The sequence below is a fragment of the Bubalus kerabau genome, chromosome 13 (genome assembly GCF_029407905.1).
Source record: "Bubalus kerabau isolate K-KA32 ecotype Philippines breed swamp buffalo chromosome 13, PCC_UOA_SB_1v2, whole genome shotgun sequence".
NCBI lineage: Eukaryota > Metazoa > Chordata > Mammalia > Artiodactyla > Bovidae > Bubalus > Bubalus kerabau.
The window spans coordinates 82774207-82789160 of record NC_073636.1 but is presented as its reverse complement, the minus strand read 5'-3'; the positions used below and the strand labels follow the sequence as shown (position 1 = coordinate 82789160).

Here is a 14954-nt window from a genome sequence, read left to right as displayed (position 1 = left end):
TGACCATATTTTCAGCACAGAGACTGCAAGAGCATTCTGCTGCAGCGTACATGGGGCTTGTAAGAAAAGGCTCCCAGACGTACCATGGAGTTCTTCACGCTCTGCAGCAGGCGCTGGTGCTGCTCCGCTATGGCCAGGGCAGCCGAGTGGACCTTCTGGTAGATGGCCTCCCCATCTCGCGTTTGAAAGACAAACAGCCCTTCACCAGTCTCACACATCCTGTGAAAACAAAGACAGAGGGCTTCTGAAAGCCAGCTTCTCCAAGCTCAATGCACCCAGAGCCCGGAACAACCCAAGATCAGCTTCATTTGTTTTGTATGAGATCAGGATTCCTGTTCACATGTGTTGAACAGAGTTAACTGGAATCACAGTGTTTGATGAATTGTCATTAATACAGACAAGCGGGCAGGGAACCACTCACTTCGAGCCAACGGGGGGGTGCCCTGTGTTTTTTGTCCTGAAGGTTTTGTTGGAGGTTAATGAACAAATCGTTTCTGGGCTTTCAGTACAATCCCTCTACTTCCCAAAACTGTCAAAGAGGACACCAGGGCGAGGCCTTCCCAGCACAGCTCACAGCTCAGAGACTCACCAGAAACGGGGCCTTTCAGCTCAGAGGTGAGAACGGGTTCTATGGCTCTCAGATTCTGACCTGATCCTCCTTACAGACAATGGCTTGAAGAATGATTTTATTTCTGAAATCAGCTCTGCTTTCCAAAATCATCGATCCAATTTTACTCCAGATTGTCACTCCATGTGATAAATCAAACGTAGCCAAGAGTATTTTAAACAGACATAACTTGAACCAATGTGTGGAATGTAAGAGAAACAGGAAACTCAAGGAAAGACATGTGGGTTTCATCATTAATGTCAGGAATTAAGAGAGGAATCATCTCTACCTCAGGCTGTTAAGAAACAGAAATGAATTGCATTGATAAGGGAGACTGGTACATACAATTAGACCAGAAACCAGTGTGTTTTAACCACTAATGTGTGTGTGTGTCTGTGTTCTCTGAGTATGCTTAGTGCTCAGTTGTGTCCGACTCTGCAACCCTGTGGACTGTAGCCCGCCAGGCTCCTCTGTCTCTGGGATTTCCCAAGCAAGAACACTGAGATGGGCTGCCATCTTCCTTTGTCAGGGGATCTTCTCGACCCAGGGATGGAACCCATGTCTCCTGTGTCTCCTGCATTGCAAGAGCACATATATACATATATATACATATTTATATATATATTTGTATACACACACACACAAAATACATATATATATGGTGATATGGGCATACATAATTAATGAATGTATTTAATTATTCTAAATATTTTTGAAGACTTGGATAATTTTCAAAAGAATTTTTTTTTTACCGTACAGTTCTGATTTTAATTACATATATCAACAGTTAACCAAGAGGTGGTTTTGTTTTAAAGAACACTATTCAATTATTACATTGTTTGCAATTATTAATAATTAGTTATTCTAAGACACAATCCCTCTCCTTCCACCTCTGAAACTTACTGCAAACTGAATATTGGCCTGACTGCCTGAGTTTTGCTCACATCTAGAGATTCACATCAAAAGAACTTTTTAACACAGCATGGAAACCAAACCAATTTTCAACCCAAACTACTGTTAATGATTTTATCTATTCCAGTCTATGCAATTAGTGCAGTAAAAAAGGAAGATTTATCCTTATCTAATTATCTAAGGTTGGCTCAATATCCCAGCCATATGGCAGTCTTCAGCATGTATAGCATAGAGTATGTTAATTGGCTTGAATTTCACTGGTATGGACCATGTAAGAAGAAAGAGAAAAATTAGAAGGCTCTTTCAACAAACTAACATAAAAACTAGCTTATGAGGTTGACTGTGTGATTTTAATTGTCATTTTAATTCAAAGAATTAAAAACTAAAATTCAAAGCATTTTTACTCAAGTCCTGTTTTGTTCCTGAAGACTTCCTAAAATGCTCCCCTCCTCAGCTCTCCACTCTCTACTTGACCCACCACAGAAATGGGTCTGTCACTTGGCACTCAGTTCTGCAAGGTTTCACTTTTTTTCACACTTCTTTTTTTCCACCAAATACAGAAATATAACTTGTTAGGAGGAGGGTGACCTCAATCGATTATTTAAGAGAAAGAAGTGGCCTTCTGTTTCTTTTAGGGCAGAGGTCATCATTTATTTACTTACTTAGATGTCAACCTTGATTTCAGAAAGTATGAAGGTTCCTGTTAACTGGGACATATTTACAGGATGATTGATCCATATGACAGCAAACCCGCAACTGCGTTTCTAAAGCTTGATGACCCAGGGACTGTAAGGCTTTTGTAACCGCAGCCCACAGTAACGGAGTTTCAACTGTGACCAAATACTCCGCTGATCTATTTAGTCTATCATCTAGGTGCCATCTAGCTATCTATTCATCTACCAACGTATAAAATGCTGATGTTTTCTCTTCTGCTTTTAATACTAGTGGTGAAGTGCTTAATTTATATAATGACTCACTAATTGGCGAGAACTCGAAAAAATCACTCTTTCACCCACTGTCTGCTTTTGGTTAACATCATGAATCCACCACAACCATCCTTTGGTGACATTTGATTCAGTGATTACCGTGATCAGAAATGAAGGAAATCCAGAGAGCATCGAGTATTCCTGAAAGTCATGGGCTTTCCCTCCCTTCACCTGAGGATCTGAAAGACACATACTCACACACACACAAACCCTTACACACACACACACATACACACACACACAAACCTTACACACACACACACATACACACACTCACACACACAAACCTCACACACACACATATACACACTCATACACACACAAACCTCACACACACACATATACACACTCACACACAAACCCTTACACACACACATATACACACTCACACACAAACCCTTACACACACACACATATACACACTCACACACACACAGACCCTTACACACACACATATACACACTCACACACACACAAACCTTACACACACACATATACACACTCACACACAAACCCTTACACACACACACATGCATACATATACACACTTATACACACACACAAACCCTTACACACACATACACATATGCATACATATACACTTATACACACACACTGACCACTTACAGAAAGTAACAGGAGTTACAACCTCAAATTCCATCAGGGTTTAGACAAAGAACGTGAATGAATGGAGAGAGAGACCTCCCACAACATAGAGCTTCACAGACGATCAGGCATTTACACGGGGAAATGGTGAGCCCAGTGCAGCCACACTTCTGATCATTTAAGAGAAACCAGAAATCTTGAATTTTTATAGGAAATAATCTGAATTTTTAACGTTGCTACTTTTTCCATTTTCTTTAAGCTGTGGAGGTCAAAATGCCATTTAAGGACCATATCTGGCCGGGAGGCCACCAGTTTGCATTAGGGGACAAAAATGCACTAAAGATCTCTAAATAGATCAGAAATTAGGCCTCTGGTTTGCACTGCATTCATCCGTACATTCAAAGGCATATGCCCTTCAGTGGGAAAGTGTGGCCCAGAAAGTGTGGATAATGAACAAAAATTGATCTCAGAGGCTCTTCCATAGGTCTCTGCGAACCTCCATCCACGAGCTCTTTTATTTCATTCACACACTGCCCCCAACCCAACAGATTTGTTCCGTGCTGTTTCATAAGCAGCTTTATGATGCATTAAAAATGTTGCTGGGGGCCTTCAGTAAAATAATGGGCCAACTCCCCAAGGCAAGTCAGAAGGAAAGGGGAGGAGGGGAGGAAAGGAAAGGAAGTCAAAAGAAAAGTACATCAAAGGAGTGATGGTCTTACATAACCTCGTACGGCAGCGTCTGCCTCGCACAAGACCGGGCAAAGATGTTCTGGTTCACCGGCCGCAGACCTGCAAATGCCCACGTGTGAACCGACTCCCTTCTCTCTCTACCCTCTGACTGTGACCGTGGGCACTTCAGCTAATGCCCCAGAGGCCCCAGCACTCTTTCCTGATGGCATACACTAACAGAAACCAGCTGACGGACACCCAGAGAAAGAAAAATAAGGAGTTTAAGCCGGACCTCCTTCTGTCCTTTGAGAGGATAAGGATTTGGATACAAGAACGCCATGTCCACACAGATGCACTTAGAGCGCTGACCTCCTCAGTAACTGCTTTGCCTAAAAGCCACGTGTGCCCCTCCAAACCGTGGACTATGCACCTGGCTAAGAATCCATCGAAAAACCAAGAGCTCGGAAAGCATTGGGAAATTCAGTTCTTCATACACATGATAAGTACGTATCAAGGCTGTGGGAAGAAGAGGCGCGGCAGAGGTAACGACCTGGGCTCCAGACTACCTGGCTGGGTTGCCCCGTACCCGCTTTGAGGCCTGGGACGTGTCCGTAAACCTCCCGAAGCCTGCACTGCCCATCTGAAAAGTGAATATAATGATGGCAACCGTCACCTAAATTCATTACAAGTATTAGATGCGATACACAGAACGCACACAGCACGTCTTCAAATCACGTGGATGGGAGCCCCACGTGGGTAGATTGTTTTCTGACTTACTCACCGCTTTTCCAGGACCCAGCACGGGCCTCGGCCTGTATCTGGTGCCCAATAAATGACTGTAGGGGCCTCCCTGGCAGCTCAGCGGTAAAGGATCCGCCTGCCAAGCGGGAGACTCAGGTTCGATCCCTGGGTCGGGAAGATCCCCTGGAGAAGCGAATGGCAACCCGCTCCAGTCTTCTTGCCTGGGAAATCCCACGGACAGTGCAGCCTGGTGGGTACAGTCCATGGGGTCGCAAAAGAGTCAGACTTGACTTAGCGACTGAGCACAAGAACAAAGTCACTGTAGAAGAGATGAGGAGACAGCAGGCAGGACTGGGAAAGGAGTTACTGGGAACGTGACCCAGGCTTCCTCAACACATGGAATCAATGTGTGAGACACTCAGGCTTCTGAGCAGGGACAGCTCTGTGAACATCAATACACAACTTTCATTTGCTGGTCAGACCTCTGCATCTCCTATTGAATATTTTAAATCAACTCATTTTTTTTCTCTTAAACAAATATGTTGTAAATGGGATGATCAAATCCATATCATGAACCAGGAGGCTCTGCCATAAATTGGAAGTAGACATGAACAGAAATGCGACGAAACGCTCCGTTTCAGGCCTCTGCCCAAGATTCAAGCTGAGTGCTCGCTCACTTTTCAGTCATGGGTCAGCTGCGTCTCAGTCTCTGCGATCCCATGGGCTGCAGCACGCCAGGCCTCCCTGTCTGCCTCTATCTCCCAGAGTTTGCTCAAACCCATGTCCATTGAGTTGGAGACGCTCTCTAACGATCTCATCCTCTGCCACCCCCTTCTCCTTTTGCCTTCAGTCTTTCCCAGCATCAGTGCCTTGTCCAATGAGTTGGCTTTTCCCATCAGGTGGCCAAAGTAGTGGAGCTTCAGCTTCAGCATCAGTCCTTCCAATGAATAGTCAGGGTTGATTTCCTTTAGGATGGACTGGTTCGTATTCCCTCTCAGTAACACACAGGTAAATTACAAACTGTTAGAGGATGCACTGTTTTAAGACATGTGGCATGAACTGTGTTACTTCTCCCTTTACTAATAAAGGGAAGAGTTTAGGTGTTTGTTATTAAGGGAAAAAAAAAGACAGCAGGCAACCCACTGAAATGGTTCTCTATAATTTAGTCAAAAAGGTAACTGAAGAGAAAATGACTTCATCCCTGGAAGAGTCACGTTCAGTTAACACGATGTCTCTACCACCTAAAGTCACCTCCCACTGAGGGGAGATACATGTGCAGTTTGCAGAGCCCTGCTCTGGGGGCGCAGGAGACAGGACCTCCCCGTCCCAGCTCCCTCGCATGCTGTGACCTTGGGCAAGTCTCTGGCCTCTTGAAGCCAGCCGCATGTTTCTAATGTGAGTAATAAACTCATCCAAACTTCAGAGGGCAGTGAGAAATCTTCTTTTATATTTAGCAAAGGACCTGATATCAAGTGAACATTTAATTAGGACTGGGTGTTGTTACTTGAGCTCTTTAAAACGTCAAAGCCAATGAGGACGATGTCCTCGGGGAAAACGTTATGAGACAGACACAACCACAGCCTAGAGGGAAACGTGGGTGACCGCGCCCCGGGACGACAGGTGCCTGGGAAAGGAGGGCGTGCGGCGGGGGGCAGTCACGCCCGAGGCCGCCTGACAACACAGCAGTGGAAACCTCTTCCTTGGGAACAGAATCATGAACTCAGAGAGATGAAGTTTCCCTTTAAGGAGAGAATCCACTGTCATTGAATAAAAACTATTATGATAAGGGGTTTTCCCTGGTGGCTCAGTGGTAAAGAATCTGCCTGCCAAGGCAAGAGACATGGGATCAAAAGTTTGATCCCTGATCCAACAAGATGCCACATGCCTCAGAGCAAACAGGCCCACGCGCCACAACTACGGAGCCTGTGCTCCAGAGCCCGGGAGTCACAGCTGCTAAACCCTCGTGTTGCGGAAGCCCCTGTGCTCCAGGGCCCGTGCTCCACAACAAGAGGAGCCACCACGATGAGCAGCCTGGCCGCCACAACTAGAGAGGAGCCCCTGCTCGCCCAGCCAGAGGAAGTCTGAGCAGCAGGGAAGACCCAGCACGGCCAAAAATACATAAATTAATTAAAAAAAAAAGATGATCCTTAAAAGAAACCCCAAAAACGATGACGGGAAATATCGTGTGTTTTGTTTCTCCAGCTCCAGGAAGCTCCAGGTGTCCACCCTAAAGTGTCAGCCACACCTTAACAACCGAGCGATCAGGATGAAGACAAAGGCCCCGATCCCAGTGCGAGTTGTCCTGTGGTTCATCTTCAGCGTCACCAGAGCTCCTGTGACGAGACCCCTTACACACACACAGAAACGATCAGGATCGCTTTTCAGATATACGTCCTAACCCTCCTGTGTGTGGTCTTGAAGGTTTGCGGGGGAGAAAATGAACTATCCGAAGCCGCACAACACGGCTAGAATTAAGAGAGGGTGGCGGTTTATTACTCACATCTGTTCTTAAACATTTAACGTGTAAACACAATCAAAGAAAGATGATGACTTTTATCTTCCTTTTTTGCTTTCTCATGCTAAGCCAAGACCTCGATCTAAGTCTTTCTATCAAGGATGCATTTTTCCTCATCCTTCCAGATATAGCAGTTTATAAGGAGCTGGTTGGAAATGAAATGCTAGTCTCAGTTTTTAAACTCAAAGATCATGTTCAGTCGCTCAGTCATGTTCGACTCTTTGTGACCCCATGGACTGCAGCACATGAGGCTTCCCCGTCCTTCAATATCTCCCAGAGTTTGCTCAAACTCATGTCCATTGAGTTGGTGATGCCATCCAGCCATCTCATCCTCTGTCGTCCCCTTTTCTTCCTGCCTTCAATCTTTCCCAGCATCAGGATCTTTTCCAATGAGTCGGCTCTTCGCATCAGGTGACCAAAGTATTGGAGCCTCAGCTTCAGCATCAGTCCTTCTGATGAACATTCAAGGTTGATTTCTTTAGGATGGACTGGTCTGATCTTGCAGTCCAAGGGACTCTCAAGCACTCTCAAGAGTCTTCTCCAGCACCACTAATTAGCTTTACCTGATGAGATGAAAAGCGTGTATAGGGAAACTGCTGAACATGGCTTAATGATAATGTGTCCAAAACTGATGCATTGTCAGCCTACCTCCACAGACCCCCACTTTGGCAAGCTCTGCAGTTTCAGCTGCTTCTGGGGAGTCATGAACTCCTCTGTTTTTCTCCTAACCCACATCCAACCAGTGAGTAAGTTTCTTGGGCTTTAGCTTCAAAACGCTTAGGCCCTTTCACTCACTGCTACCACAGCTGCCACGGCCAGGCTGCCCCTCCCCGAGCACCGCCGTGATGCCCCTCTAACTGGTTTTAGTCATACAGAGTCTAATTTTAAAAAAACGAAACCAGACCATGTCACCTCATTGCTTAACACTCCCTGTGTAGCCGAGAACTTATCATTGCTTAGTCGCTAAGTCAGGTCTGACTCTTTGGGACCCCATGGGCTGCAGCATGCCCGTCCTCCCTGTCCTTCACTATCTCCTGGAGTTTGCTCAAACTCATGTCCATTGTCCTTTGAGTTGGTGATGCCATCCAACCGTCTCATCCTCTGTTGCCCCCTTCTCCTCCTGCCCTGCTTTCCCAAGTCAAGAATTTCATCTTGTCCAACAAGAGTTCTGGTCTTTACCATGGGCTCCTGGGAGGTCAGGGGTTTTGCTTGCCTGGGGTTCTTGACCAGGCAAAGAGTAACAATACGGTTTAGAATGAGCTTTGGGTCCGTGGCATCTGCACACCTGGAGCTGGAGTTCTCCACCTGTGCAATCGATGACTAGTCCACCGTGAGGGTGATAGAGGCTCAACACTCGGATGCTGCAGGTCAGGGAGCGCCCCTGGCTGGCAGCGCTCTGTGTGAACGTCACACACTGAGACCAGGAAACATCACCCTCGTCCTCTGCTCCCCATCACCTGCCCATCCTCTCCTGGCTGATGTTAATCTGTGTCTGTCTCTGTAATGAGCTATGAGTTTCATAGCTTTCAGTGAATTCTGAGTCATCCCAGCAAATGATTCCACCTTTGTGGTATGGGAACCCCTGAACTTGAAATCGGTGTCGGAAGAGAGACAGGTCTCGGGGACCATTTCTTCAGACTGTGCAGCTCCCAGTGGCTCCCACGTGATTAGGACCAAAAGCCAGACTCTTGTCCATGGCCCCCGAGCCCCACACGGCCTGGGCCTGCCACGCCTTCGCCTCTGTCACACGGCGCTTCCCTTCCACCTGTTCTGCTCCAGCCCTGCCAGCCGCCTGGCTCTGCTCTATACACTCCCCCTCGGCACCCACTACTTGTGCCGGAATCCTCTCCTGTCAGATCCCACGTGGCTCGCTCCCTCACCCCTTTCAGGCCTCCACTCATAGGTCACTGACTGAGCAAAGCCAGTCCTCTTGCCCTTTTTAAACCTGGGCCCTCCTCTGGCACTTTCCATCACCTTATTTTCCATATGGGACTCACATGTCCCAACATGTATTTTACTTTTTCTTAATGTTTGCTATTGCCTGTATCTCCTCTCCTCTGGAGAGTACATTTCAAAACTGAACACCAGTTTTATTTATTGCTACATCCAGGCTGTTTGGAACCACATAGCTCTTAGGGTGCACTCAGGGAATGTGGGATGAAAGAACGGTTCATTTTCACTAGCCCTTTACTAGAATTCTGAGGTAGTGTCACATACAGAGTGCTCACATCCGCTAGAGGGCCATCACCTATGACAAAATGGTCTCGCCACACCAATGGCCAATGGGTGAAAAATGCCTGTAACAAGTGCCCAGCGTCACTAACCACCAGGGAATGAAGCCCACAATGAAATACAATCTCATACCTGTGAGAATGTAAAAAGTGCCCAGCATCACTAACCACCAGGGAATGAAGCCCACAATGAAATACAATCTCATACCTGTGAGAATGGCTACTTGAAAAAGGCAAGAGATGACAAGTGATGATAAGGACGGAGAGAAAAGGAAATGCGTGTGCCCTGCCGGCGGGGATTTAAATTGGGGAAGCCACTGTGAAACATGGTATGGTGCTTCTTCAAAAAAACAGAGTTGCCAAAAGATCCAGCAATTCCACTTCTGGCATATTTCCAGAGGAAATAAAGTCACCATCTCAAAGGAATGTCAGCATGCCTATGTTCACTGCAGCATTGTTTACAACGGCTGAGACGCGGGAATCACCAGAGTCCACTGACGCGTGAGTGGATAAGAAGCAACACACGGGAATATCACTGAGTTGCAGAAAAGAGAAGAAACTCCTGCCAGTCGCGAGAACGCGGATGGACCCTGAGGGCACTATGCTAGGTGAAACAGGTCAGAGCAAGAGAGACAAATACTGTGTGATCTCACTGACTTGTGGAATCTTAAAAAAAGCCAAACTCACAGACACCACGAATAGAAAGGTGGTTACCAGGGGTTGGGGCAGAGGAAAACAGGAGATGTTGGTCTAAGGGTATAGACTTCCAGCTGGAAGGTAAATTCTGGAGATCTAATGTACAGCATGGGGCCCATCATTGGAAATACTGTACTGTATACCTGGAAGACAGCAGATCTTAAGTGTTCTCACCACAAAAAGGGGTAATTATGTGAGGCTGAAATGGAGCAGGACCGCATGGTCCCTGCCCCCCAACCTCCAGCCATGCCCTCTGCCTGCCTTCTGTCTGTGGGAAACCTTAGTCAAAGAATACGTTTAATCAGAAAAGTGAGAAACGCTGAAACAAAGGAAAACAGTCAAAGGAGACTAACCAGTAATAATGCGGTCATTAAGCGTCGTCAAGGACCTTTAGCTCTTCCTCGAGGCTAACCAGTAATGATGCGGTCATTAAGCATCGTCAAGGACCTTTAGCTCTTCCTCGAGGGCTGTAGATGATGTTCTGTGCCACGTCCAGTGAGCTGCCTTGTAGATTCCAAAACCCCAGGTGGAGGACTTAACTACATGACGACCAGACTGTTCCCAGGACATGAGGGACCACAGCAGAGAACTGGCCACAAATAAACGGGAACAAACAGACCCTGGGACTGAAGACGAGCTGTGAAACAGTCAAGATGCTGCGGTCAGACCACCGATGACCGACGAGAAGGTGACCGTGCTGCTCGGCATGCCCCGCCCCCCAGCTGTGTCTCTCAAAGCTCTCACCCCTGCTTGTCAGCGGGGGCTGGACAGACGTCCACCACCCTCACCACCCCCACAGCTGCCGGCATCTGAAATACAGCAGACTTTCCTTTCCAGCAGCCTGGCCTGTTTGTTGGCAGCCAGACCCCACGTGCATACTCTTTCAGTAGATAGGTGATGACGGTGTTAACGAACCTTATCATGGTGATCCTTCCGAAATCCATACATGTATCAAATCATCACCTTGTACATCTTAGACTTAAATGATGTTCTATGTCATTGATGCCTCAATAAAGCTAGACAAATAAATAAATACAAATACACCTTACATTTTTTTAAAGACGGCCACAAGACAGGAGGCATTGATGAGTGTCTAATTTCTTTTTCCAAAGATCATAAGAAAGTCATCCTTTCCTTTAGGGATTTCATATGCTAAAACCATAGACGTTCAGAGGCAAAGGGGACTTGGTTAAGCGTCTTACGATGGCCCTGACTGTGTTCACACCTGAACACCTACCCCAGCGTCTGGCAGAGAACAGACGTACAATCGTGAACGATCTACTAAAGATGAGGACTGAAGAGGTCGCTTCCTGGAGTACAAAGGGGACTCTCCCTTCCGGTTTCACACATGCCTGCACGCAAGGAATGCTTATACTGCTTGTCACTGTTATAATCACAGTTACTTTTTAGATCAATGCTAATGAAGGATGAGCAGCCATATAACTACAGCTGTAGCTTCTGTTTGCTTTCAAAAGAAGAATTTCACTTCTTCTGAGCAAGCCTGTGTGGGATCAAGCATATTTATATACTTTGCAATGGCCTATGTGGGCTCCCCTGAGGGCTCAGTGGTGAAGAATCCACCTGCCAACGCATGAGATGCGGGTCTGATCCCTGGAGCAGGAAGATCCCCTGGGGAAGAAAACGGCACTCCAGTATTCTTGCCTGGGAAATCCCACTCCAGTATTCTTGCCTGGGAAATCCCACTCCGGTATTCTTGCCTGGGAAATCCCACTCCGGTATTCTTGCCTGGGAAATCCCACGGACAGAGGATCCTGGAGGGCTACAGTCCATGCGGTCACGAAGAGCTGGACGTGACTTAGCAACTAAACAACAACCATGACCTATGTGGGAAAAGAATAAACAAGTGGATAAATGCGGATATATGTGGATATATAAAGGTTCCCTTTGCTGTAACCTGAAACTAACGTAACACTGTAAATCAACTATATTAAAAAAAAAATAACAGTTTTCTGGTCAACATAGTAGGAAACACGGAATACATTTGCTAATCTGCTTTCAATCCTTTAGTAAGAATGAATGTACGCTCTATAAAATACTTAGAAGTAAGAGATCACTAAGTAGCTTGGAATCAAGAAGACAAATAGAGAATACCCAAAGATTTATATTAGAATAACGGTTCTTTTTTTACCTTAAACTCATCAATTAGAGGAAGATAAAATTTTCTTCTTCAATGAAATGTTAAACAGCCTCTTCAAACAGACCGTTTTACCAATTAGTATTGTTTTTAAAGTGATATACAGAAGACACAGATGACTTCTTTTCCAAGACTGTTCAGATGCCTTTACATCCAAAAAAGCAATGTCAGTTTTCACATGTTCTTGGCATACTTCAAAGTTTCTCTTAAAACGATGTCAAAAGCACGAGAGAGACATTCCTCGGCTGGTAGAGAGAGGTGCCCAGGGGTGGTACTCATCCCCGGTGTCCTGCCACAGGTCCCCTGATCTCCTCCCATCCTTGCAGGCGCTGAACCCAGGGCGTCCATTTAAATCAGTCAGGAGGTGGGGCGGGGCCTGAGGCTGACAGTGGGACCTGGGCAGCCAGCTGTGAAATTCACAGGGCAACTGACTGGGCACCTGGCACCGTGCTTCAGAAAGTAACGTTTACAGAACAGTTCCGTGGGGACGTTACTGCAGTTACAACTCCATGTCAACTGGATCTTCCCGTAAAATATCAGAGACCCTGCCAGTCTGATCTGCTTCACTGATGTTTCAGGGCTTCCAAGTGGAAAGAAACAAATAGAAGACTAGAAAATACTCAAAAATAAAATAAGCAATGTGTCCCTTCCCCTGCCTCCCACCCTCCCCATAAGCTAATTGTTCTTTATCTCTGGGGGCAATGAGTAGCAATTAATTGTGCAATTGCACTTTATTATAGACTACAGATTATATATCAACTCCGGATTTCTTAAAAAAAAAAAAAAAAAACCCACAGAGGGATGGTTAGATTTGCCTACATTGGGAAAGAGAGGGATAAACAGAGTCTAGAAGACTCTTAACAACCTTTGGTCAGGACACTGCAGCACAGGGGAGATGAACGATCCTGAGTGTAAGCCCTGCACTCAGAACCAAAAGGACAAACAGGAGGTTCCGGAATTAAACTGAGATAATTATGCATGAGTGCTGGCTATGTAGTATGCCTTCTCTTCCTTTGCTCTGTAGAGTTCATTAAGAACTAGGCTGTGAAAGTGTTAGTCACTCAGTCACGTCTGATTCTTTGCAACCCCACAGACTGCAGCCCGCCAGGCTCCCCTGTCCGTGGGATTTTCCAGGCAAGAACACTGTTGTACCCATTCCCTTCTCCAGGGGATCTTCCCGACCCACAGACTGAACCCAGGCCTTCTGCACTGCAGGCAGATTCTCTGCTGTCTGAGCCACCGGGGAAGTCCAAGAACTAGGCTAGAGGGCACATACGTAACTCATGACTGATTCATGTTGTTGTATAGCAGAAACCAACTCAACATTGTAAAGCGATTATCCTCTGATTACAAATGAATTTTACATAATTATTTAAGAGAAAGAACGAGGCTAACCTAGTAGAGCTGTGACCCTTAGCCGTCTTAGGAATCTTACGGTTGGGGAGTAAGAAGACCTGCCTGTATTTCTGAATCCACCTTTCATCACTGCTCTGGTGTGCCTTTGGATCAGTTGCACCGATGCCCAAGCTTCCTCTTAGGATGCGAATAATATCATCCCCTGGTTTATATGACCAGCAAGTGACTTAAATGAGATAGTGCGTATAAAATGTTTAATATAACAACTTTCTTACAGCAGTTAAGTGAAAGTGTTAGTCGCTCAGTTGTGTCCGACTCTATGACCCCATGGACTGTAGCCCGCCAGGCTCCTCTGTCAATGGAAATCTCCAGGCAATACTGGAGTGGGTTGCCATGCCCTTCTCCAGGGGATCTTCCTGAGCCAGGGATAGAACCCAGGTGTCCCGCACTGCAGGCAGACTGTTTACCATCTGAGCCACAGGGAAGCCCCTTCCTTACAGTAAGGGCTCAATAAATATCACTAATCATTCAATGGTTGACATGCCTGCTAGAGCATGGACCTGACAATTCTTTGCTGCTGGGCTTGTTCTCGACAGGCTACGCTGCGACAACTGAAAATGCCGCCAGACATTGCCAAGTGTCCTTTGGGGGCAAAATCAGCCCTGGTTGAGAACCACTGTTCTGTATCTCAGCACCGTGATGAGTGATATTGCTAATTATAGTCAAATAGCTGCCTTTCTTTCATTGCTTTGAGCAGTAATTAAATACTCTGTTGGACACACTTTGTTAAGATTTTTTTTTAAACTTCACGGGTCTTCCGATAGCGTCAGTACCTCCTTCCGGCTTTTCGAGAACCGCACCATTCCATCTGTACCCTGAGTGCTTCCACAGAGTCCTCAAAGCAGCTCCTGACACGGAGTCAACACCCGTAAGAATCTACTTCTCTACTGTTCACTGACGGCGTGAAAAGATCTCAAGGCTCCTGGAGGACCCACGTGGAGTCAGGGTGACGCCATCTAGAAGGATCAGGACTGTGAGATACAACTCTGGATCCTCATCTAGCCTCTGAGTCAGCCCAAGCCTGAAGCCAGCCGTACCACCTGCACTGGCTTGGAGGGTCAATGGACTGGGCTTGGAGGGTCAATGGACTGGGCTCTGAGGGTCAACGGATCTCTCTGCTCTTTGCATCCCTTTGGGTTGACACAATTGCCTAGCACCTGCCAGGCGTCACGCGGGTGTTTGTGTATGCACCTTTGTTAATCTTCACAGTCATCTTGTGGGAGACAGAATATTACACTCATTTCACAGGTGGCTGATGGAAGCGCAGAAAGTTAACTCATTCACTCAAGGTCCCACAACCAGTATGAGATTAACTCTAATTTCATTTCCTCCGACTCCCAGCCTATTACACACACCCCATTGTCAATCTTGGTGCCTCAAAATGGGCCATTCAACAGGAATAACACTTAGTTTCAACTCA

At 46.3% G+C, this 14954-nt stretch overlaps 1 protein-coding gene across 3 annotated transcripts in view; it reads right to left on the bottom strand.

Annotated features, from left to right (window-relative positions):
- Positions 1 to 14954, bottom strand: part of DOK5 (docking protein 5) — a 153007-nt gene that overhangs the window by 37475 nt on the left and 100578 nt on the right. For all 3 annotated transcript variants that reach the window (XM_055545351.1, XM_055545350.1, XM_055545352.1), the window contains one exon: positions 84 to 219. In XM_055545351.1, the coding sequence (XP_055401326.1) occupies positions 84 to 219 (136 nt within the window). The remainder of the gene's footprint in view (positions 1 to 83; positions 220 to 14954) is intronic.